This window comes from Macrosteles quadrilineatus, unplaced genomic scaffold, assembly GCF_028750875.1.
Source record: "Macrosteles quadrilineatus isolate MER2022 unplaced genomic scaffold, UCM_ALF_1.0 Scaffold_1__1_contigs__length_201487025, whole genome shotgun sequence".
NCBI classification, from domain to species: domain Eukaryota; kingdom Metazoa; phylum Arthropoda; class Insecta; order Hemiptera; family Cicadellidae; genus Macrosteles; species Macrosteles quadrilineatus.
Genome location: NW_026542594.1, coordinates 12,173,165 through 12,199,949, shown reverse-complemented (window position 1 = coordinate 12,199,949; position 26,785 = coordinate 12,173,165). Strand labels below are relative to the sequence as shown.

The following is a 26,785-nucleotide window of genomic DNA, read 5'->3' as shown; positions in this document are numbered from 1 at the left end:
GCAGAACTATTGTGGCGGCAATGACTAGACGGTCAGATGTGCAGAACTATAGTGGCGGCAATGACTAGATGGTAAGATGTGCAGAACTATTGTGGCGGCAATGACTATATGGTCAGATGAGCAGAACTATAGTGGCGGCAATGACTAGATGGTAAGATGTGCAGAACTATAGTGGCGGCAATGACTAGATGGTAAGATGTGCAGAACTATAGTGGCGGCAATGACTATATGGTCAGATGAGCAGAACTATTGTGGCGGCAATGACTATATGGTCAGATGAGCAGAACTATAGTGGCGGCAATGACTAGATGGTAAGATGTGCAGAACTATTGTGGCGGCAATGACTATATGATCAGATGTGCAGAACTATAGTGGCGGCAATGACTAGATGGTAAGATGTGCAGAACTATTGTGGCGGCAATGACTATATGGTCAGATGAGCAGAACTATAGTGGCGGCAATGACTAGATGGTAAGATGAGCAGAACTATTGTGGCGGCAATGACTATATGGTCAGATGAGCAGAACTATTGTGGCGGCAATGACTAGACGGTCAGATGTGCAGAACTATAGTGGCGGCAATGACTAGACGATCAGATGTGCAGAACTATAGTGGCGGCAATGACTAGATGGTAAGATGTGCAGAACTATTGTGGCGGCAATGACTATATGGTCAGATGAGCAGAACTATTGTGGCGGCAATGACTAGACGGTCAGATGTGCAGAACTATAGTGGCGGCAATGACTAGACGGTCAGATGTGCAGAACTATAGTGGCGGCAATGACTAGACGGTCAGATGTGCAGAACTATAGTGGCGGCAATGACTAGACGATCAGATGTGCAGAACTATTGTGGCGGCAATGACTAGACGATCAGCTGGAAAGGTGGTGAGGGTCGTGAGGGCCTGTAGAACGCAGCTATCTCGGAGTTATTGTACCATTACATGCAAGACACGAGTGGAGAAAACCACTTATAATAGCGGACTATATGGGCGCCTTCGACACGTATCTAATCAATAGGCGCTCTGCTGTAGTGGCAATCTACACCTAACATTTACTTTTAATATTTTATTACGGTACCGTAATAGAGGATTGTGCATTTTTCTCCATTTTCAAAATTATTTGCTGAACTATACACAAAGAAAAACAGACTTCTTTCAAATATACAAAGTCTGGGTCTGAGCATGTTTCAGATTAGTGTAAAATTCGGAATCTATATAATTATTGGATAAATAAAAAAATAGTGTATATGGTTCAGTGTTTACAAGCATGATTTTTGAATATTCACTAATATTGCAGCATTAATCCTGAATTAATTATTTGAATAATAATATAGTGTTCTAATATTTGTCACTAACCGTAATTTGTTTTGAATCTGATAGAGGATTAGTTCTTTAAAATATGTCTTAACTTGTAAAACATGTTAGTTTCAAACAATTAAGATAAATTTATAAGTAAACATGATATTTAAAGTAAACTAGTTAATGAGAATATTGAAATCAAAATTAATGAATATGATATTTTAAACAAAACGTGAGTAAACAAAATAAATTAATCCGACCTGAGCTCAAGTTTGAGGCGAAACCGAGGTCGGAAAATCAGCGATGGTTGAAAAGACACATTTTGCCCGTGTGATGAACTTTATTTTTCGTCATATTGCACCATTTGAACAAACTTTGTTACAAAACTGAAATAGTTTTCGTTTGAACATAGCCTCTCAAAATTCGACTAACTTGTTTTAAATTTAATTTTCTAATGGAAACAAGAAGCTGCTTATGATTCCACGTTTCGTGTATTACGATTGTGTTAGTGTACATTATACTGTACTATCGATATGTCGAACAATTTACAATAAAGCAACAGCAAATCACAATCGATATATACTTTCCATACTTGCAATTGTCTACAATCGAAATTTAAAACAGAATTATTAACGGATGATTTTGACTCCCTATGGGCTAAAACCTATTGTTACTCCCTATAGAGCAATAATGCAACTTTAGACCCATAACGCATGCATTAAAATGGCAAATTTTGCTGCAGTATGACGAAAAACGCTTTTAAAAAATAATCCAGCCGATATAAATAAGAGTTACATTTGTTATTTCATGAACATTTAACGCTGAAATTCTCGATATTGATTGGTCTACCAGAACAACGATTCTTTCTCGAACTATCTCAAAACGCAAAAATATACAGTATAACAGTTGTTGTTTCATCATTTGGTTGGTGAATAAGTATTCAACGAATTTATATTTTACTCCTTACTCTTAACTATTTGGGCAAGTTTCTCTTTAGAGAACTAAACACACGATGTTATTCTTGTGGAAACAACTTTGAAACTTCAAACACAAATACAATGAGTGAGAGAAATTCTATGAAAGGATGGTTCTATGAATTAATAGAATTTTCGATTGGCTAAAGAAGACAAACGTCGTTTATTTCTGAAATTAACAAGATTAGAAGTTAAATTTGTTGAAACAAATATTGTATATTTCACCAGTGCCGAACTCGTGGTGTGAGCGGTGTGAGTACTGAGCGCTGATCTCCGGGTCTACAGTGTAGAGCGTGGGAACTGACGAGATGTGGATCTCCTCTGTCAAGGGCTCTCGAGGTCGCCAGAGAGCTAGGGCAAACAGAAGTCGTGAGTGCAAAGTCGAAAGTGAAGTACATCTATCGACATTCACAACATTGTTGCGGTGTCATAGCGAAAACATAGCTAGATTTACATAGTTACACATGTAAAAGTAAAAAAAAATAATAAATTAATACAAGTGGTAAATCTTACAGGAATTGAGCTATTAAAAAAATGTTATTTGTTAACCCAATTTCAACAACAATATCAAAAAATATTTACCTTAATAATGGCTAAATAATATATAGCGTATGACTATCTAGTCATTCTGGATAATCACATTATAGCATAATAACTATAGCACAATGTTAAGTTAAATGGACATCCATGAATATTTGGACTTATTTGCTTGAACTAAATCGTTTTATACTCTAATCGTAGAAGTAATCTTAGCCTTACCCACCACGTACACACAGTTACAATGCGGTCTCAGAGACAACAAGCAGCCACCGCCCATCATTGTCAACCTGGGGCGAGTACTCTCTCAGCCCGACACCATTCTATTGTCGATTGTTCGCCATACACTCCAGTTCTGAAGAGGGCTTATTTATTTACGTCACCAGGATACTAATTCCAACACCGCAAATTAAATCGCTCAAGGAATAACAACGATGAAAGCCCGATTGTAGGGCGAATCGATTGATGTTTGTTTGTGTAGTCAAATTAGAAAGTGTTTGTCTTTGAGAACGTACAGATAAACTGTTTCTGATGGGTATGTAGGTGATTATTTCTTGTGAGTACAACTTTTACTTTTGACTACGATATGTATATACATGGGGGTAGCGGATTTTTATCCCCCTGGAATTTTACCCCCTGGGCAAACGTGACGTCACAAACCATGGGGTAAAATTCCGGCCGCGAACTTTTGAGTTTCGCGACATCAGCTCGATGGATTAAACGCGGAATTAAACATATATTTTCACGGTTGTGAATTTAATCAGAACACATCAAATTATAAAAACCTAGAGTGTACGGCCCGGATTTTTACCCCCCGGAATTTTACCCCCCGGAATTTTACCCCCGGAATTTTACCCCCCGGATTTTTACCCCCGGAATTTTACCCCCGGAATTTTACTCCCTGGCTAGATATAAAAATTAGTGAGAATGATTAATTATCTTCATTCTTTTTTAATTTAATAGTAAACATTTTATTATTAAGTAGCCTATCTTAATATAGGTTATCTTTATCATTACAAACTATAAATAGCACATGGTTTGTGCCTGAAGAAACAAGAAGGTTGTTGTACAACTGAAACTAAATACATTGTTTTTCATACTTATTAACATGGCCTATTACTTATTTACATACTTATTAACCAACAGTTTGCCCCAAAGGCAAATCCCGAACATCAAAATTAAACAGCGAATTCGTTTGACTTAGTTGAGATTACAAAATAAATAAATAAAGATAGGCCACTAAATAATGAAATGTTTACAATTAATTAAAAACAGAAATAAGAAAACCAATCATTCAATTTCTAAAATCGGCCAGGGGGTAAAATTCCGGGGGTAAAATTCCGGGGGGTAAAAATCCGGCCCGTACATTTCAGTTGTCTAAACACTAGTTATATGGACAGGGGGTAAAATTCCGGTTTTTATCGCTAATTGAATTAATCACGCACGAATAATTGAATTACTATTTTCATTAGACTTCGAAATCCGCGGGGGTAAAATTCCGGCCGCGAACAAACTTTTGGCCACTCAGATTACAACGTCATAGTGACGTCAGCTTTGCCCAGGGGGTAAAATTCCAAGGGGGTAAAATTCCGGCGACCCTATACATGATAGTGCATGGTACAATAGGTTTCATTATAGGTTATTCTGATGTAGGTTAGTATCCAGTAAGTAACCCAATGGCAAGCGCATCTTCACTGGACCAGTTCCAAGGGTCGTGGCTTGGGAGGAGTGACCAGGGGGTCAAAGGTCGACGTTCACGCTCGTGCGATACCTCGCATCTCTCGTCAGGAATACATTTCCATCTCAGATTACTACGTTTATCTAATTGGACTCATTCCGACTTGAATAAATTTGAAAAAATATATGAATTATTTAATACTGTGCAAGTTTCAGTGGTGCGGCCTTATCTTCGGTTTTTAATACCATCTCTGATTTTAGAATTGAGGAGTTTGCAATGTCTACATAATAATCATAATCATAAGTGATAAGTTGTCTTGGAAATTATATGGAGATTAATTTTCCACTCTGCATCGTTTTCTGTGTTTAACATTAGAAACAGCTTTTACCTCCAACATTGAAACTGTAAAATTATTTCGTCAAAAATAAACTTCAAATTTGAAGAAAAGGTGGACAAATTTTAGTTTAGCCAATTTTTTGTGATTTTTGCAGGTACTGCGCAACGACATCAACTTTGTCTACGTGTTAAATAGAAAGTATGTGTTACATCGAAGACTACAAGGAGAATATGGAACGTGGTGTTCGGAGACTTCAACGGTCGATTCGACTGAAGGCATGAAGGCGTCTAATTGCTGCCAAATGTCACCATAGAAAACTCGTCAGTTGCCCTGGGCTCTCTCCTGCTAGATGGACAATTGATACGTCTCAGACCCACTAAAAGGATACCATTGAGTTTACTTTAGCATTACCCTTCCAGTAACTAACTGATACTGCAGTTTCTACACTTAATACTAATACTAGATACGAGGGGGTCCGTGGGCGAATTGGGCATTACTATAAGGTTACGGGGGGGGGGGGGGGGTGCCCCAAATTAAATTACCACTATACAAGTCGTCCCTCCTCTAGATCCTAAGCTTAATGACACCCAAATCGTAAAAATTGGTTAAGTAAAATGGGCGAAATAGTGATGTCACAAAGAACCACCTTATTGTATTAAATATAATAGAAGATCAATAATCCTTTTTTCCTCGGTATGTGAGAGGGAAATAGTGATCTGTATTAGTTTCTTTAAGCATGGCTAATCATATTATAGATTTTATTTCATATAAGTGTACATTGATAGTAAAGTTCTCACATGCTTTCATTTACGCACTATACTTGAGTCAATTTCGTATTGTCAGCTTTTATTTATGAATCCAAAAATAAGATAAACATGTAAAGAAAGAAATTTTGTGAATCTATGCAATTCCATAGTATTTGTGTGGGTTGTATCTGGATGCTGTGTGAAGCTGTGCGAGGCGTTTAAATCGCCGGACCTCTGGTGTAATTCCTCGGATTGGAATTCAGCCATTCAGAAATAGCCATGTTTGAAACCACCCTAAGCTATAAGTTTAGCCTAATATATCCAGAAATCAACGGCATGAGAGTTTCCAGATAGGAGAACTGCCCATGTACTGAAGAATTGACTCCACTAAAAGTCTTTTGGCAAAGTTTGTTGAGGTAATTTTTCACTTGAAAACGAAAACTTTCACCAATATCCGTAACTATTATTTTAATATATATTTTTCATTCACGAGACATGAATTTATCAGTAAATGTATTGCAAAGTTTAATTACATAACACTGTTGACAAAATACGGATACCTGTAGCAATTAATGTTCATTATCAAACACGTATTAGGAATACAGCAGGTTCTGGCCTTCTTTTGATAAAAGCAATTTATCAAATCATCGCAGACTTTCTTCTGTCCCGTTTCGATCGCACTTGAGACGGTCGACAGGTCACGAAAATCAAATAACGAGAGTAAATGGGGGAACAATGGTGTCAAGTTAACGAAAGTAGCGGATGTATATAGTTAATCGTGAATTGAACATAAGCGGAAAGTAAGTTAGCAAAATGCGTACACGCAGGCGTTGTATTATAGCACCTCCCCTCCCCCTCCACCGCGGCCTCGTATATAACGTTGCCGGCGTCTCCCACGCGTCACCAGACATGCTCTAGCAGGCGCGCTATCAGCATGGCGAGCGCGATACTGATAACAGTGATAACGGTGGTCGCGATAGCGATAACGGAGTCCGCCATCTTGGATAACACTCGCGATAAATCTGAATCTTCTGTTGTAGCATCATCTAATGCCATCGCCAAAGAAGCGATCGACACACACCGTCAGCAGAGGTTTTTCAGTTCTGTCAGGTTGAAGAGTATAGACGCCGCGAACGAATTGGATAGTCCACCGTCGGCTTTAGAAAAAATCGATGAAGATCCTAACACGGCACTATCTGGAGTCTACAGCGACTGTTTGGTCAACCTGTCGTTTCCCTGCCTCCAGAGGAAGATACTGGTATTCCTGGACCGATTGGGTAGGATGGCCAAGTTCAACTTGATAGGCAACTTCTTGTCAGTAGTCCGCACCGCCAAGGAGTCCCGACCACCGGTGATCTCCAGTAGACTCGATGATGAACACACGCTGAGGGCAATGATAGACGACTCCATCGACAAGTTCTTCGACGACCACGTGATCCGTGTGACGGTCCCCACAGCTGCAGCTACTGGCCGTTCTACCGCCACAAACACCGTACTGGACTTCAGAGTGGGCGAGACCTACTCGGTGGAAGAGGGTGAGTCGAACAGTAACAGATAAATCTAACGAAAAAAAGCTCTGGAAATTTAATATGGTATTGTGAGACTGTGTCATATCAATATAACTGAATGTAGTAAAAGTACTTAGGTTAATTGTAATTGCGCTTTTTTTTAATCTGATAAATATTACCAAAATATAATATTTTTACAGTGGATTCTTAAATGAAAATTGTTTAATCACGTACCAGTAGGTCTATTTCAATAATGTCCCAAGTTTCCATTAAAGGGGTTATGCTACTCATATTATATTATATTATATGGTTAATTTAACAATGTTACCTATGTGTTTGAATAATATTTCAATACACACCAGTAATGCCTGAGCTAAGCGATAGAGTATAAAAGAGAATAAACTAAATATAACCTATTTTCATGGTGAGGTAGCCTCTGGATCACTAAACTTAAGCTAAATGGTTTATGTTACCTGGCTTCGTCAAGTGATCCTGCTTCAGTAGTACACTACTATAGTTTCGGACTTAAAAAGTCCATCTTCAGGTTGAACAAAAACGTCGATAGGTCATCTAACCAATTTGGTTTGATTCGTCGTTACACTTAAAACACATACACGAACACGAAAAACACAAAAAACGACTCATCTTCAGGCGTCGCCACACGTGTCCCCCGTGATTAACTACACTGGCCAGATTATTAAAGGATTTATTCGTTATTTATTCGTGTATGTGTTTTAAGTTAACGACGAATCTAACCAAATTGGTTAGATGACCTATTGACGTTTTTGTTCAACCTGAAGATGGACTTTTTAAGTCCGAAACTATAGTAGTGTACTACAGAAGCAGGATCACTTGACGAAGCCAGGTAACATAGACCATTTAGCATAACCTATTTGTTTTACTACTGTTAATTCCTTAGATGATAGCAACTCAATTTACAAATGACTTATTATAAATTGAACGGAAATAAACATGTAGATAAAAATACATATACTTTGGATTTATATATTAAATAGTGAAGTAATTTACAGAACCATTGTACTAAAGATGTCTCGATACCAATAGCACTGAGTTTTGCACTCACAGCATTGAGTTTATTGTATTGATTGAATTAAAATGTACTGAAGTGGATGAACAATATTTTATGCGTGGATGGTTTGGATTGTTTTGTTAGTTTTACTGCATTTAATCATTCATATTGTGGCAGACAAGTTTTCATTAACTTCATTGCACATTTATGGTCTACAAAAACGTATCTGAACTCTGAACGTAGGTTACCCTACATTGAAAATAGTTAAATACGGGGAGATTGAAAGCGATGAAAATAAAGATGATTTCAACTGCATTCTAACTTTGAACAGTATTATTTATAAAAGTTGTTATTAATTATTTTAATATTGCTTAGATCTTTTGGTTTTGGAGTTTGAACGTTGATCTCCATTGTAGATACAATCACAAGTGAACTGTGAGTTAATTTTACTATACTACTGAATCAAGTGTACGGTCCCTTAATTTTACTATACTACTGAATCAAGTTTACGGTCCCTTTATTTTTATGTTTAAAATACGAATTACTGCTTCGCTGAAATAAACCCTTTCGTGATTATCATTGTCGGGCTTTTCGAGTGCCTTATTTAATTGCTTTTTATTATTTTTCTTCCATACAAACATATCAAATTCCATTTCTGTAACCACAAGTACACTATTTTCTTGATTGCTTCAGATCTTCATCGTATCCCATAAATTGTGTGTTTTTATTAGGCAACAATATCTAAACGTGTGACATATAACTATAAGTTTTAAATAGGCTTCTGAACCCCAGTAAGATTATTTTGAAAATTTTGATATTTAAATATGGGGAAATAATCTATTGTAAACTTACTCTATCCTTCACTCGCATTTGGGTTTATGATGTCCAAGATTACCAAACAAATTTATGTCGAAGATCATACACTTTCAGAGAATTTATATCCATAATTCAAAAACTTAACAAAATGCAAGCAAATAATACAAAACTGTACCAACATTTATTCCTCAATATTAAAAGATGTTATGTAAGCCTTAAGGTATAGGGGGAGGACCCCGGTACCCCTCTCTCCCCTTGGGGGTTAATCGATAACCCAAAAACACCCCGGTAGTCGTAACCCGGCTGGCCTTCAATGTGGCCCTTACGTGAAAAGGTTTGGAGACCCCAGCCCTAAGCTATTGCAGTTTCACTACACTAAACACGCATTATGGTTTAATTATGCATATGAATCAATGATGCTGTTATATATTCTTAATACATTTACACTTGAGTTGAGTGTAAGATGAGTGGCGCGATCTTGTAGTGACTAAGGCCGATACATTCCATAGAAACAGCTGTTAATTAATAGCCCATATAGCTAATGTCAACGAAGGGACCTACAGTTTATAGTGGAATCCGAACCACATTTTTTCCTTGGTATTAATGAATTGGTCTAATTATCAGGATAGTACTGCGGATAGTCGTACTACTCACTAAAGCGGACTTTAATCCACACCAGGGAGTATCGTATGCACAGTGAATGCCTATAAATATCCACAATTCGTGACCTCCTAGTAGCTGGATTACAGGACGTCACCACCGTCTCAGTCGATTCCCTTTCGGAACGTTAAAAATCCCATTGGCTAGTCAACAGATAAAATAAAATAAAAATAAATGATTACACACGACAAACCACTGTTTCTACTCTCAGAGTTGGCCGGCCAACTTTGTAGTTCTGGTGGACATTGTTAATCAACTCCAGTAAAAATTTTCGATTTTACATTACTGTACATTCCACGCGTTTGTCTGAAATAAATGTTAAAGGGCGATTGTCGGCTTCTGTTCTGATGTGTAGTTGTGCAAAGTGGTTCTCATTTTTTGAAATCTTTATTAGTTTGGGCTGAATCTTCCATCAAAGTTGTGTTTTCCCCCATAAGGTTAACATGGGGGAATCTATATATTATTTTGAAACTGTTTTTCTTTGTCACAGCTATTTTGAGAGAACGGCTGGGCGTAGAAACTCGGTAGAGGTGTCTAAAGAAAGGTCTTGGTCTGTAGATGAGCCATCAAAAGAGAAACATGGTGAATTCCCATGGGGCTCTGCCCCCATGGCCTTTAAATTCCCATCCCATGTTATTCTTATGGAGGAAAACGGGGTTTTTGTCACAGCTAATTTGAGAGAACGGCTGGGCGTAGAAACTTGGTAGGGGTCTCTAAAGAAAGGTCTTGGTCTGTAGATGAGCCATCAAAAGAGAAACATGGTGAATTCCCTTGGGTCTCTGCCCCCATGGCCTTTAAATTCCCATCCCATGTTATTCTTATGGAGGAAAACGGGGGTTTTGTCACAGCTAATTTGAGAGAACGGCTGGGCGTAGAAACTTGGTAGGGGTTTCTAAAGAAAGGTTTTGGTCTGTAGATGAGCCATCAAAAGAGGAAAGAGGTAAATTCCCTTGGGGCTCCGCCCCAGAAGCCTTTAAAGTTGCCTCTTCAGATTTGTTTACATTACGACCATATGCATAATTCTACCATAGATGAAGTAATTTAATTAATATAATATAATATTATATATTATAATATATAATATATTATCATCGATTTACAAATTATCAAAATTGTATTATATTTATCGCAGTTAAATGAACAAGCCTTTGAAGTAACCGTCGATTTAGACTGGTTTCACCTAGTATTACAAATTATTCATTAAATTAAACACACAATCATAACTGTAAACAATCCTACTTTAACAGTTCTCATTGTGTATCACAGCATTTTGTTGCTGCTTAGTTAAAATTATATTTTGTCATAAATGCAAAGAAAAATAATAGTGCTGCACCCTGTTGGTAGGCCTAAGCCTTATAACTTTTTAACAATATTAAATCAGCTGACTAAATTCTCTAATTCCTTTGAATATAAATACTCATAAGGTTAACATGGGGAACTAAAGAGCCACTGGGGCGAAGCCCGAAAAGATTTTTGAGATGAGTAGGCTTGCGGGAATGTGAGCTATCATAATGCCAAATTTCAGCTCAATCTGTCCAATAGTAAAAGCGTGATTGAACTTCAAACAAACAAACAAACACACAAACAAACAAACACACAAACTTTCGCATTATTATAATACTAGTGTACATGTTGCTCGAAATCGAGCAATTGCAAAGAAGTAAAGTAGTTACAGTATTTAAATACCCCCGCCGCAGCAAACCTGCAGACTAAGCGAATTTCCATTTGCCTGATTGGATTTACACTAAAATGTCTCCTTAAAAATATCACATTTATTCCCTATTTAAATAGCATTAGTTTAACGAGTAATTAGTTTTGCTGCAACAGGGAGGGTAAAAAGTTTTCTTTTGTAAAATGTTAATAGTTTTAGTATGAAATAAATACATTTTCCAAATTTGATCAAAATATGTTCATAAACAAGCAAACGACAACAGTTTATTTATTCTCCATAAGAATAACATGGGAATTTTAAATTTACAGTTTTTTGGAATTTTTTCAGTAACCATTTGGCGCATGATAATGCTTCAATATACTAAATTTTTTTTTAAGCTCTACAAAATGGTTTGGAAAGAAATTGCTAAATTTTAAGTCTTTAGGGTAAAAAATGGGAACAACCAATTTTTACCCCATAAAACCCCCCATAGACCCCTATTCCCATTATAGTCCGATCATGCCTGTTGGCGAACTCGTTCGAATAAACGTCGGTTTACACGTTTGTACCAAATTTCATCAACATCGGATGATTTTTGCTCGAGTTATCGCGCTAACGGACACATATATAAATATAAATATAAATATATATATATATATATATATTAATTTGAACGGATGGTGTTTTTGGTCTCTAGGGACCTCAAAACGAAAAAGTAAATCGGTCCCGGGTCCAGGTCTTACCATGATTACTACGGTAATAGCTTATTCCCTATAGGGGAAATTCGCTAAAACAACTAACATATTTAAAAACAAATAAAAAATTATAATATATAATATATAATAATATATAATATATAAAAATAATAATATATAATAATAATATATATTTTATAATAATAATATATAATATATAATAATATATAATATATAATATATATTATTATATTATAATATAATATAATATTATATTACTTCATCTATGATTCTACACTACTTTTTAATGCAACTGCTGTTAATATTTAAATTGTGATTTATTGAATTTGTCAAAATGAAGTACAGTATTTGCAATGGATTTTTCTGATTTTAAAATTGATTTTTCCTACAGTTACCTAACAATGTGCATGTTCTCTCACTGATTTGAGAAAGCAAAGTGGCCAATTCGCTCATCAGTGAGACAATGTTAACTTTGTCTCACTCTAATTACTTTGTCTCACTCCAGATTTGCTACGTGAAGGCACGAAATAGTGAACGCGTAACATGCAGGCAACGTCGTATACGCGCGAAATACGTTGGCAGCACTGGCTGTAAATCAGCTGGTCAGCTGTTGTACTGTTGTATTTGTCACTTCACATTAAATGTTATATTAAAAGTTCACTTCTGTGTAAAAATAGGTTATGTTTCTTCACAAATTTATTTGTTTTATGGTAACTGTAGGAAAAGTATAATGTGCAACTCGAGTTCAAAGTACAATTGCCTCACTCGAGAAACCATTCCTCACTCGCCTACGGCTCGTGAGTAAGGATTTCTCTCGAGTGAGTCAATTGCTCACTTTTCTCACTAGTTGCACAAATAACTATTCTTCTGCATCGTGTCATGTTTTGCAATATAATGTTCTATTACCAAATCAGTGGAAAATCCTAATATCACAGTAACTTTTAAAATTATTTCTTATGGAGTTAACTTATATCTATTGTATGGGTTGGTTTCTGCCTTTTTTACCACTTCTTGGAGATTGTACGTAGGTGATCTTCTTTGGCATATTGCATCCGTAGACGAAACTTGGGTTGGTGTAATTAATACAATGGAAAAGAGCGAGAAATCTTGGACAATTTGATATAGGCTAAAAATAAAACTGAATTAACACTGTGGCTACATTTCTTGAGCAATCATAACCGATTTGCAAACAATGGAAACATAGAAAAAGGCATAGAACACAACCAAGTAAAAGAAATAGAAATTATGTTGTTTTTTTTACACTAAAAACACTAAAAAAAACAAGATCAACTTTTTGAAAAAAGATAAGATATTTACAAAAGATTTCGATTATATCTAACTGTTGTGTAGATCGTGAGTATTTCCATAATCTTTGAGTCGCCTGTAATGCTTCGCAATTGCTCGAACTCGATCAACAGGTACACTAGTCTATATTTTTAATCTGAAACTTTATCTCTACTAATTTGACAGAACGGCTGTGCGTAGAAGCTTGGTAGAGGTGTCTAAAGAAATGTCTTGGTCTGTAGATGAGCCATCAAAAGAAAAACTAAGTGAATTCCCTTGGGGCTCTGCCCCAGTGACCTTTAAAGTTCCCTCCCTACATTCGTTTACATTATGGCCATATAGATTATTTTCACTACTTTTTAATGAAACAGCTGTTAATATTAAAATTGTTTTTTAACAACAAATATTAATAGGGAGATACTAAATGAGTCAAAAAATAGTATTTTCAATGTTATTTTCTGATTTTAAAAATAATTTTTTTCTGTATTATGTCATATTTTGCAGTACAACGTTCCATTACGAAAGCAGTGGAAAATATTAATATTACAGTAACTCTTAAAATTATTTCTTATTGATTAATCTTATTTCTATATCTATTGTATGGGTTGGTGTCTGCCTTTTTGACCACTTTTGCATATATTTTATCATAATATTCAAGACAGATTATCATGTTTATGAGATTATTGCCATACATGTTTTCAATCATTGGAAACATTTTCTATTGTGTAATAAAATACAAGTGCAGAAGGGCACATTGCCCATATGAGCCATGTCCATATTTTGTTAAATAAATAGTGGTTTACCGCAACTGGATTACATTTTTTATAATTTTTATGTAGAAATAATATGTGCATGATTTAGACAGTCATTAGGCTGAAAAATTGCAATTTACTGCAGAGTTTTCAGAGAGGTTACTTCGACGTATTTATTCAGCTCAGTGAAAGCTTAGTGTATACAAATAATAACTTGAACCTTTGAATGTTATTAGACTAACGAAAGGGGCTGTTCATGTTTACTAGTTCTATTCACCAACAAAAAAAACATTTAATTTATTTCTTAAAAAATATTCACAAAGCGCACCTATTAGCAACCTAAAAAACGCTATGTAACTTACCCAGGTAGTCACATAAAAAATGCTCCCACTTGATACTACAAAAAAGTTCGGACCAGATCCATTTCAATTCCCTTGGACTGTGACATTTATAATTCGGCTTATATTTCTCTTAACCAACAGATTATTCATCTGCAGAAGAAGATCATTGTGCTCTTATCGTGTCTAATAACATCCAAACACAGAAACCTTGCCTGAAACAGTACCTATCTTGACAGATGATTTGCAGTTACCTATTATACCGACAGTGGCCAAGTTGTGTTGATTCTTTAAACAACAATGCATGTAATCGTCACTGTTTACATAACAGCTTGCTTTTATTTTACAGTATTTGCTTTTTGGAAATTCAGCATTGCTTATGTTGTAGAAAATCAATGGTTAAATTGGTTCGTAATGGTAATATTGGCTACCGTTTTGGATAGAGAAGAGATAGCAAACTCTGGTTTTCACCATTCTTTAAGTTTTTGTAACCTCTTTAAAATGAGGTGTCACTTGATGGGGTTTTACATTGAAAAGTTTTTATTTGCCCGGTAAAACGACAACAGTTTATTTATTCTCCATAAGAATAACATGGGAATTTTAAATTTACAGTTTTTTGGAATTTTTTCAGTAACCATTTGGCGCATAATAATGCTTCAATATACTAAATTTTTTTTAAGCTCTACAAAATGGTTTTGAAAGAAATTGCTAAATTTTAAGTCTTTAGGGTAAAAAATGGGAACAACCAATTTTTACCCCATAAAACCCCCCATAGACCCCTATTCCCATTATAGTCCGATCATGCCTGTTGGCGAACTCGTTCGAATAAACGTCGGTTTACACGTTTGTACCAAATTTCATCAACATCGGATGATTTTTGCTCGAGTTATCGCGCTAACGGACACATATATAAATATAAATATATATATATATATATTAATTTGAACGGATGGTGTTTTTGGTCTCTAGGGACCTCAAAACGAAAAAGTAAATCGGTCCCGGGTCCAGGTCTTACCATGATTACTACGGTAATAGCTTATTCCCTATAGGGGAAATTCGCTAAAACAACTAACATATTTAAAAACAAATAAAAGTCATAATTTCCGATGAGTTTAAAAGACTCAACTGAGATACGTACCTAACAGTTCCATATAATCAACATTTCTTGTAAATAGTTTATCATTTTTCAAAAGCTGATCTGGTTTTTTAGTATATTCTACGGGTGAGGTTCATAATGTCCAAATTTCTCAAACTCCAACGTCTAAAATATTAAATAAACAGTGCGTTTCATAACCTCCAAACTTCATAAACTCCAAAACTATAACTTTCAAATAAGCACAGTTTCACAATGTCCAAATTTCACAAACTCCAACGTTAATATATTAAATCATGCCGACAGTGCGTTTCATAACCTCGAAATTTCATAAACTCCAAAACTATAACTTTCAAATAATCACCGATTCACAATGTCCAAATTTCACAAACTCCAACGTTTAAATATCAAATAAACAGAGCGGTTCATAACCTCCAAGTTTCATAAGCTCCAACGGTACAGTCTCTGCCAGAAGTCACTGCAGAGGTTGCCGTGCCATAACAAAAAAACTACTGATGTAATCATCATGAAATTTTAACAGCTATTAGAAAATATACTTATAAAATATATTTATATGTTTTAAAATTTTTCATTGGTAAAAAAAATCTCTAACGATATTTGTAGTGGCTTTTTAATTGAGAGACGGAACAGTTAAGAAACTCAGTGAATTAAAGCATAGACTAAGCAACACAAGTAGACTCCTCATCCCATTGTAAATTTTGAAGCTTGTTTTTTGCGTCTAGTTCATGTACGTCCACACTGATCGCTAGTGTGGACAACATTTTGTTTCTATTATTTTAGGGTTATTTTCATGATTTGTGCTTTACTATTTGGTTATATAACTAGGAGACCAGTTATTGTTTATGATTATATCGTTTTATTAGGTTAAACGAGGTTTTAAATGACTGCAATAACAAGAAACAAATTGTAAACAAAACATAACCTCTATAGTTGGACGTACAGAACTAACAATAAAATTGGCTTCAGCTGTTCCATTAGGATGACTAATCTACTAAGGGAGTATGTTTTATCTATGATTAAAGCTATTAAAAATATAAAAATGTAAATTTGATTTGCACATTGTGTGCTAACACATATTTGAGTCACACAGCTGAGTGTTCTTCAATCATTAAAATGCACGTATAATCAGTAGTTGAGCGCTGGCGAACGGTGCCTGCTATCTGACTGTGGCAACCACTGTAGAGACTTCTGGCCCAGACTGTTCCGTTGGAGGTTATGAAATTTGGACATTATGAACCGCACTGTTTATTTGGTATCTTAACGTTGGAGTTTGTGAAACTTGGACATTGTGAAACAGTGATTACTTGAATGTTATAGATTTGGAGCTTATGAAATTTGGATGTTATGAACCGCTCTGTTTATTTAATATTTAAACGTTGGAGTTTGTGAAACTTGGACATTGTGAACTAGTGATTATTTGAATGTTATAGTTTTGGAGCTTATGAAATTTGGACATTATGAAACACGCTGTTCATTTAATATTTTAAGCGTTGGAGTTTGTGAAATTTGGAGTTTATGAAACGCTCCCTATTCTACAAATCTTTTCCACTTATAGCCGCATTAGGTTGTCCATGTTGATTTTCGTCAATGATAATGTATTCTGCATCGTACTACCCGTTGTCGCCAGTCCTTTTACAAATTTCAGTCATTTTTTATGGCGATAGCATTTTGTTTACATTACTTAAGAACTGCCTGATTTTCTGCATAACACCTCTCTGTCACATTTTTTGTTGCTCCAATTGGCATTAATTTGTCTAGTTACTGTTATAACGTAAGTTATATTTACCTAAAAAAAAATCAGAATTGAAAGGCCTAATGTTGTTCAGATGGTTTTTTGTTTCCCGTAAATGTGAATAATACAAATCCTTCAGTGAAAGTTTTTTGAAGGTTTCTTGGATGAAGTCAAATTATTTTAAAATCACTTGACTTTAATGAAAACATATATTTAATGTCCTTGCCGTACCAGTTTAATTCAGCATTAGAGTGTTTTCCTTTGCCAATCATCATAAAGTTAAGTCCGTGTTTCCTACAAAATAGTAACACTTAAGCTAACATGATTGTTCATTGTTTGTGGGAATCTTCATATTGTAGGTGTTCTTCATTATATCGGATGATAACGATAGTAAATGGTTTTTTATCTCTATTTCTTCTACTTGGTGGCGTTTTATGACTTTCCTGTGTTTCCATGGTTAAAAAGTCGGTTCTTTCAATGATTGCTCAAGAAATACAGTGCCCGTAAATATTTAATTCCAACAAAATCAGTAAATGTACTCAATGCGTTTCGTTGAATTGAAAAATAAATAACAGCAACACGATTACTAGAATTAAACTATACAAAGCTGATCAAAATGTAAACAATTAATTATGTTCTTCATAAGGATAACATGGGAACTTTCAAAGCCACTGGGGCAGAGCCCAATGGACTTTTTCAAAAATCTAAGGCCAGTTTGCAAATCTACGCGACACGCTCTTTCCAATGAGATGTCAATGGATAAAATCGGTTAAGAAATGGTGAAGGAGTTCCAACCGACAAAGTTGCATGTAGCGTATTAATTATACAGATTAGTATGAATATTATTTCATATCTTCTATCTATAATATTAAAACGAAACAGTGTTTTTTTATTTCACGATTCTGAATCAACCACCGGACGGATTTTCATGATTTTTGTGTTGAAAGAAAGATAATTTTGAGAACTAGGGAATGTCGAAGCCATAATTTTAGTTTAGGGTCCCAGTTTTTTAGAAATTAAGTTTTATTTTTAAAAAAGTCTAGCAGCCGACGCTAAGATTCTAAACTAGCTTTTGGCATAAAATCATTTGCTTGACATAACAGCTGTAAACATTCAGCTTTTGTGTCACAAATTCAGCATTTGGATAAAAATGTAAAGACATACTTAGGGTTGACTTATTTATACTATGTGTAAAATGCTAATCATTGATACGTTCAATTCTTCTGTAAGAGGATGACAGATTAATTAGATATACATAGTAAAATACTAGGATGTTCAAATTATTTTTTAAAGCAATCTTTATAATCTTCGATTTGTTTTAGAGCAATATAATTTGTTTTAACTAACAGCTGGTTAAATATAAACTATGGAACTATGAGGTTATTTTATTTACTCTTATTTTGTCATTGATTATAGGAAATAAGTAAGATTAGTAGAGATAATTAGACCACAGTTTTAACCAAAATTAATTAAACCACAGTACAAATCGAGGCTCTGTACACGAGTCTTAATAAAAAAGGATAAATTCAAATTATTTTACTGCTACACTTTTCAAGGAAAAAAATTAGAAAAATAACAATGTTTACACGTTTTAATTCTTCACGGTAGCTTTTTGTTTACAATTAATGTTTGTCTGCTTTAACTTTGTTTGGATTAGGCCCGGAAATATTGATGTCATAAAAAAAGATCAAGAATAATCAGGAATAAATAAATAAATAAAAACGTCTTTATTAGCCAGCGTTTCTCTGATACATGTCAGTTTTTCAGAACAACTTTTGTCATTAACCTATTGCACTTACAACTAAACATTCATATCTTTTAAAAACTTTTTAATCTTAATCTTAAAGGTATTGTTGGATGCAACGGTTTTTAGGCTCTCGGGTAGTCCGTTGTACAATGTGGGTCCGAAATATGAGAAACTTTTCCTTCCTAATTCCAAGGTGACCCTTGGAAAGTGAAGCCTCCCACCATGACGTGTCCTACGTTGTATGACCTCATCCCGGACAGAAAGCCTCTCGCAAAGATAGTCGGGCTCACGGAGAGTCAGTACCCTGTGAGTCATGCAGCACGTCAAAAACCTGCACATGGCTTCCATGGGCAACATCCCGGCTGCTTCACGGAAAGGGGAAACATGATCAAATTTTTTAAGGCAGAATACAAATCTGATTGCTGAGCTTTGAATTCGCTGTATTCTGCACATGTCTTCCTTAGTGATACTATTGCCATATGCAGGGAAGCAGTAGTAGACTACTGACAATATCAGTGACTGCATGAGTTGAAGCTTTGCAGCCTCAGGCAGCATACCTCTGAACCTGTACAGACCTCTCAGTCTTCCTATTGCTCGTTGGGAGACATGCGTGATGTGATCTTTAAAATTCAAATTTCTGTCAATAATGACGCCAAGAGTTTTGGCTTTGTCACAGACTGCCAGACTCCTGCCATCAAGATTGATGCTCAAGCCATTATCTCTCAGTGTCTGTACTAGGTTCACAGGGGCAGTATGAAGTACAGTGCACTTGTCTGGATTTAGCCTAAGCCCATTAATGCTAGACCATTTGGAGATGTTCTCCAGATCAGTGTTGATCTTGTCGATGGCCTCACTCATGTAACCAGGCTCATAAGACAAGTGCAACTGGGAATCATCTGCATACAAGTGTGCAGTACAATGTTTTACACAGCTGGGAAAGTCAGCTGTGTAAAGCGTGTAAAGTACAGGCCCCAAACAGCTACCTTGAGGAACGCCCCGTTTTTTGACGAGGGGATACGATGTTTCACTACCCAATCTGGTAACCTGCATTCGGTCGATAAGGTAAGAGCGAATCCAGGTAGTGATTCTATCACTAAAACCCATATATTTCATTTTTGCAATCAGCATACTATGGTCCATAGAATCAAATGCTTTGGAGTAATCAAGCATGACAAGTGAGCTATGTTTCCCTTTGTCCTTGGCATCAATCATGTCACAGAATAAATTGGTCAAAGCTGTACATGTGCTGTGGTTTTTTCTAAAACCTGACTGTAGTTTAGGTAGCAGCCTATTGTCATTCATAAATTGGGATATCTGGTCAATCACTATTTTCTCTAATATTTTAGATATTGCTGGAAGTATTGATATTGGTCTAAGATCTTCTACCTTAGTTGGTGCAGCTGTTTTTGGCAATGGCCTGACAATACTTTGCTTCCATGCATTCGGGAATACTCCACTGATGAGTGACTCATTTACAAGATGTGTGATTGCTTCAATAGCAAACGGACTCACAGCTTTTAACATGTCTATTGATATCTCATCACTGCCTACAGCTTTAGACTTTATTTGATTCATCACTACTTTTACAGTTGCTTCGGTGACAGCACTAAATCGACATTCGCTTCTTGTTTCATCTTGTTTATTAGTCATATAAAATTTAATAATTTCTTCATCAGCCTTGATACCAGACCCCATTTTTGTAAAATATTCATTAATGTCATTAGCTTCAAAACCGTCAATAGTTTCTATACAATTGTTCTTATAAACTTCGCAATTCTTTATACATTTCCAGAAATCTTTGCTGTTGTTTGTTGTCGACAGTTTGTTGGTAAAAAACCTTTTTTTCGCATGCCAGACCATTGAATTCAATCTGTTTCTTATTTCCTTATACTTATGCCAATCAGGATCACTTCTTGACTTCCAATATCTATTCCTTAATTTATTTTTTTCCCTCGTCAGTTTCTTAATTATATCATTTCTCCACGGAGCTACTTTCTTGGTTACCCTTTTACACACTATAGGTGCGTGGTTATCATATACTTTTCTAATTTCATTGGTCAATGCATTTTCAATATTATTTACTCCTTGTAAGATCGTTATCTTTTTCCAATCTATTTCAGAAAGTTCTCTTACCGCTTGGTCAACATTGAATTTTGAAAAATCCCTATATCTGATCATCTTTGGTTTCTTTTGTTCTTTTCTTAGGATCAATTCACAAAAAATAAGCTTGTGGTCCGTAATTGACTTCCCTCTGTGATCTAATATGCTAGGTGCATTTATAACGCCGATCCTCTTGACTTCAACCGACCTGTCCACGAATATGTGGTCTAACAAGGTGGCTGAAGTTGCTGTCACCCTCGTAGGCTCGTTTATTAACTGGATTGTATTTGATTCTCTCAAGAGTCGGCATAAATATTTAGAATCACTACTTGTTTTTGACATAAGATCAACGTTTGTGTCACCCAGACAGATCACAGAGTCGACTTCAACTGCTAAGTCAACAAATAGGGAGTGAAACAAAGAATCAAGGTTAGTGTATCGTACATTGGGAGGCCTGTATACTACACACAGACCCAGTCTCTGGCTTTTTAGCCTGAGGACAACAGAAAGTGTTTCTATACCAGGTGGAAGGTTGGCTGGAAAAATATGTTGGTCATACATAATTCCTTCCCTGATGTATAAAGCAATGCCCCCACCGGCTTCCTCCTCCTCAAATAAGCCAGAAATGTGGTGGCGATCAGAGCGCAACAAACTGTATCCTGGTATATTGAAGTTGTCTGAGGGAGTGTACCACGATTTTTTTAGGGAGGGAATCACGATTTTAAATTACCACCACAACCTCAGCCGGGTTTTATACAAAGATAAACAGATGGATGACATAGATTGAACACAACGTCAACATTGACCTAGGATACAGCAATTAGACAAACCATTCTTTTATGAAATAGTGTTTAGTTGTGGTTACGTTTGGGGGTGCCTATATCAGCGCCCCCAAACGTGAAAATTTCACTTTTATTTCAACTATGAATATATTGTAGTTTAAATTAACTAATATGGGAAATTACGATGTACGTTTATTCAATGAGGGTGGGTAATTATCAAGGATAGAACTGATAACGGTATGGATAATAAACATTGAAAATTACGTAATTAGCTTTACTAGCGTGTTTACTTTTTATATTCCTGTTACATGTGACCAGTTCTTTTTTTCAAATGAATGTTATTTGAACCAAACAGCTGTTTCAAAACAAACTGTTATTGTTTTTACCTTTCTTTGTTAACGCTTATTTATTTAGCAATTAATGCAGTGAAATTGATATAAAGGATAGGTGTGACGATTAGTTTTGATGTTAGGACACCAAAGTTAAATTATGTGTACTGTGAATTGTATTGGATACTATCGTTTTATTTTAGGTCGTTTCTATTCAGACCTACTGGAAATTGTGTATAGTAGTTGTATTGTGGTGATAATAATTATGGAAGAGGCAGGTATGCTATGAAAGGTGGTATCGTTGACTAGGTCTATACATTTCTCAATTGACTATTACTCTCTCTACTGTAGGCTACTTATAATCAGTGTGCGAATCGGCTGCAAATCTCACTTCAACGCTTTTCACATCGTAAAAATTGCGGAATTTTGCTGTTTTATTGTAAAATTATCGGATTTAAAATACATATCGTATAGGCCTATGATGGCATAAAAACATATTTGGTCACACAACATTTGTTTACAAGATGATTTTTCACATTAAAACTGCAAGAAACTTTGTCTTTATATGTGTAAACTAGCTGATCTGAATTGTACACGGTTTTAACTGACTACTGAATTCCCGTACGTAGGACGGGCTAACACTTCGTTAACATTTAAAGAGAAATACATGTTACTACTTTCTGTTACACCAAACCTAAGTGCTCTGCTCATAAAACTAAATTTTTAATATAACTGTTTTAAGGAAATATTTGAGTGGAAATCCAACAAGGCGGAAATTCACTTAGTCTGCAAGTTTTCTGTGGCTAGTAGAGTAAGCTCGACCTATATGTTTTTGTTAAGATTTAATAGAGAGTATACCCACTTTTAATTCATTTAACTCTGTACAACCACATAACTTTGTATGGAATAATATTTAATAAAAATTATCTAGCATCATTATGTAAAACTTTGTAGGCAATTCAATGGATGACCGCAAAAGTATGGTAAGCGCATATCTCCGTTTAAAATTACGATTGATATGCTAACCAGCTAATCACAATAAATATGGCAAACATTAATTAGAGTATAACTGTTTAGTAAAAATCTTTGTTTGACTAAATAATTGTTTTTCACAGGTCGCAATAAGAAAAAGAAAGGAGGAGGCAAGATGAAAGGGATGAAGAAGATGATGATGATGGGCTGTATGATGATGATGGGGAAGGCAGCCATGCTGGGCCCTCTGATCATGGGCATCAGCAGTCTGGCAGCCATCAAGGCTCTCATTTTCTCTACAATGGCACTGACCATCTCAAAGATTATGATCCTGAAGAAGCTGAAGATGATGATGAGCAAGGGAGGATCTTCAGGGTGGTCGTCGTCAGGCAGTGGGGGAGGGGGAGGCTGGCCGTCCTCGGGTAGTGGTGGTGGGGGAGGCTGGTCTTCAGGTGGGGGTGGTGGGGGAGGGGGTTGGTCCTCAGGTGGGGGTGGCGATCGCAGCTTTGACACTCATGGTATAGTCTATGGAGGCTACAGATGACCTCACAGTTCCAACATTCAAGTCTGTGTTATTAGATTAGGAAACTCTGTTGTTAGATTATTTATTTATTTATTGCGAATCAAAATGTGTTTAATAAACTGTTGAATTTTAAAGTCTTGTCATACATTTTCAGGCCCACTTGATTATCAAGTGAATAAGTCATTGTATAACTATGGTAAGATTAGCAGTTTTCCTATACATTCTCTCTAAACCCTAGGAAAGCCTAAAAGGTAGGTTAAAACGGATACATACACCCTAGTTTTATTACCTTTATTATTTTATAATCATATTTATTTATTATTCTTTCTTTCTATCAATCGCCAAACTCTGCTAGTCCTCTTGTGTCATTTGTTGGTAAATCGTATATAATCGTATTTCATTATATTAGATACTGTAAATCAGATCTGTTGGCCTTACAACTAATTTTACTTCAACTTACTGTATATACATAAATGAATCTGAATGGATGGTGTTTTGGCCTCTGGCCCCAGGTCCACGTCTTACCATGAAAGCTATGGCAATATTGGTAATAAATAGCTTATTCCCTATATGGAAAATTCTATAATACCAGTGCCCTCCCTACCCTAATTGTAGTCCCGGCCTTGTGAGTTAAAAAATAGAAAACCCCGTGGTCTGTCCCTTGCACCCTTTTCTCCGTCCCATAAATACATTATATCCTCAATGTTCCGGCCTTGATATACCGTTGAGACCAGTAAAATAAGTCATGTGGCAGTTCCGTGCCCGCACTTGCCCGTCTATCAAATATTTGTTAAGAATGCAGAATGTTAAGAATGTTTTATTTGTTTATTAAGAAATGTAGAGGGGTTTGTCCACCGAAGAGAAATTGGTTTTACGCTATTAAACGTAGCAAAACTGAAATCGAAGATAATTTACAGATAAAACCTATAAATTTTATAGTTTTGTAATAGGATAACTAGAGTTCCAAATTAATAATTTGTCTTGATATACATATTTTTCTATTTGTTTATTTATTTTGCATGCTAAAGAACAGAATACAAATTCCATTTACATTGCAGCACTGTCGTAATTCATACACAATAAAGAACATGCTATGAGTTCTAAATTAAATATAGCCTATATTGAAACATTCAAGGGCTACAAATAGTAATAAATATTAATTAGCAAATAACAACAACAATAAATAATAGTAACAATAAATAAGAGTGATTAAGAATAATATAAATAAATAAGACAAGAAGCAAAATATAAGAAACACTATAACTGATGAAAGAGAAAGAAATAAATAACATTAACTATCATGTGAGACTAAAGATTTTTTATAAGAGGCTAATAGGCTCTATAGTTCGGCCGCTTAGAAAACGACCTGCGCGCTAAAGCTGCGTTGTCCAAGGCGCGTCTGTTGCGTCTGACGCAGAGCGATGATCGCCGAGCGATGATCGCTGAGCGTCTATCGCTTAGAGGCCCGTTGTCCAAGAACGCGTCTATTCAGTTCAACAGTTGGTTGCTGATTGTGTTAAAATTTATTTTGCTCTCACTATTAGCGTTAAGAGCCAAGTGTTGAAGATCCTATTCATCGAAGAGATAGAAAACGAGGAAACTCTGGACCTTTAGTGAACCTCGATTGTGTACCCACAGTGTTTTCAAAAGGAGAAGTAAGGAAGGATATTTTTAGAATACTTATCAAAAACCACTTTAATGCAAACAAGAGTCTGTTAAGTGATTTTTTTTACTTTTAATGGAACCAGTTTAAGTTCCGTTAAATCCTTTAAAGTTTAAGTTGTAATAATTTAATTTAACACTAATTTATTATTATTTTGAAATTTTTCTTTACTTAAATACGGATATCTCCTATTCTAAATAACTCCCAATATGTAATCCATAGCTAAAATAAAAGTCAATACTTTGGTTAATTATTTTAGACTATAACTTTGATTTAATTTTGTGTTTTTGTTCGTAGCGGGTCTCTAACTCGTCTGATTTTAATTATCAATAACTCAAATGGAAGCCCTTACATTACTGAATATTTTAAGGTTGAAACGAACTGCAAGCGTTAATAAGAACTGGAGATATTTAAAAAAAAAATTATAAAAGTACGAAACGTCTATAAGAAATGTATGGGGAAGAGTTTTCGTTTGAATATCTTTAAAACGAAAAAAAAAATAAAAACGGATTCCCGCATTGAAATTAGCATGAAAATCTAGTTTTGTAAATGATGTGTCACAAAACTATCATTACATAAAAACAATATGTATATCCAATATGGCGGATCCAAGATGGCGGCCATAAACGTGTTTCCTATCGGAATGAAGTACTAATCACCTAATAAATACTGGTGGTGATCTAAAGTCAATATCTCGAAAATGTGCATAAAAAATGCACGTGGAATCATTTTTTATTATTTTTCCAATGTTGGGAAAAGCCACCATTTTTTATAATGATTTTAAGGGGTTTCCCATAGACCGATTTTTGGCAACCTTTAGTATATCACTCAGCAGACTCAACACTACAAAATAAAACCCTAAAACATTATCTTGCAATCTTTTTAGGTCATATTCTAAATGTCTTTGACTATAGCCATTACATTAAGATACTGTATATTATGGAGTATATGGGAGAACACAGAAACAACAATGCAATAGACGCAATAGACGCTGGCCGTCAGCGATCCCGTCTGCTCCCGGAGCAGTGCCCAGCGTCAGACGCTCAGCGTCTCAAGCGTCAGACGCTAGAGACGCTCCCTTGGACAACGGGCCCATTGAAATCAATGCTTAGCAGTCACTGAGCGTCCATCGCTAGCGTCTATTACTCAGCGTCAGACGCAACAGACGCGTTCTTGGACAACGGGCCTTAATGCTAAACCAATGCTGGAGGAGGTCGCTTTCTAAGCGGCCGACCTATAGTTAAAAATATCAATGATGTTCGATAATGAATTATACAGTCTCATCGATCATTGAGTTGATGGGAGATTGATTAGGCACCTAGGCAAGTCCGTGAGAAGTACGGACTGAACAACGAGGGTCGGCGAACAAGGAACGCTAAGGTGCATTGTCACTGGTGCGGCTGGAACTGCAGTCGTTGGACTACCATCGTTGCACGATTATCGCTCGGCAATAATCGTTGCAGGCATTGTCACTGGTGCGATTGTTGCACAATCGT

The 26,785-nt window shown here is 35.7% G+C and overlaps 1 protein-coding gene across 1 annotated transcript; it reads left to right on the top strand.

Annotated features, from left to right (window-relative positions):
• The first annotated feature begins 6,490 nt into the window (after nt 1-6,490).
• Nucleotides 6,491-26,401, top strand: LOC128994551 (uncharacterized). Its single transcript, XM_054419178.1, has 4 exons — nt 6,491-7,107; nt 23,247-23,621; nt 24,985-25,125; nt 26,235-26,401. Exons 1-4 carry the CDS (start codon nt 6,507-6,509, stop codon nt 26,399-26,401), a joined length of 1,284 nt encoding a protein of 427 aa, XP_054275153.1. The 5' UTR covers nt 6,491-6,506.
• The last annotated feature ends 384 nt before the right edge of the window (nt 26,402-26,785 follow it).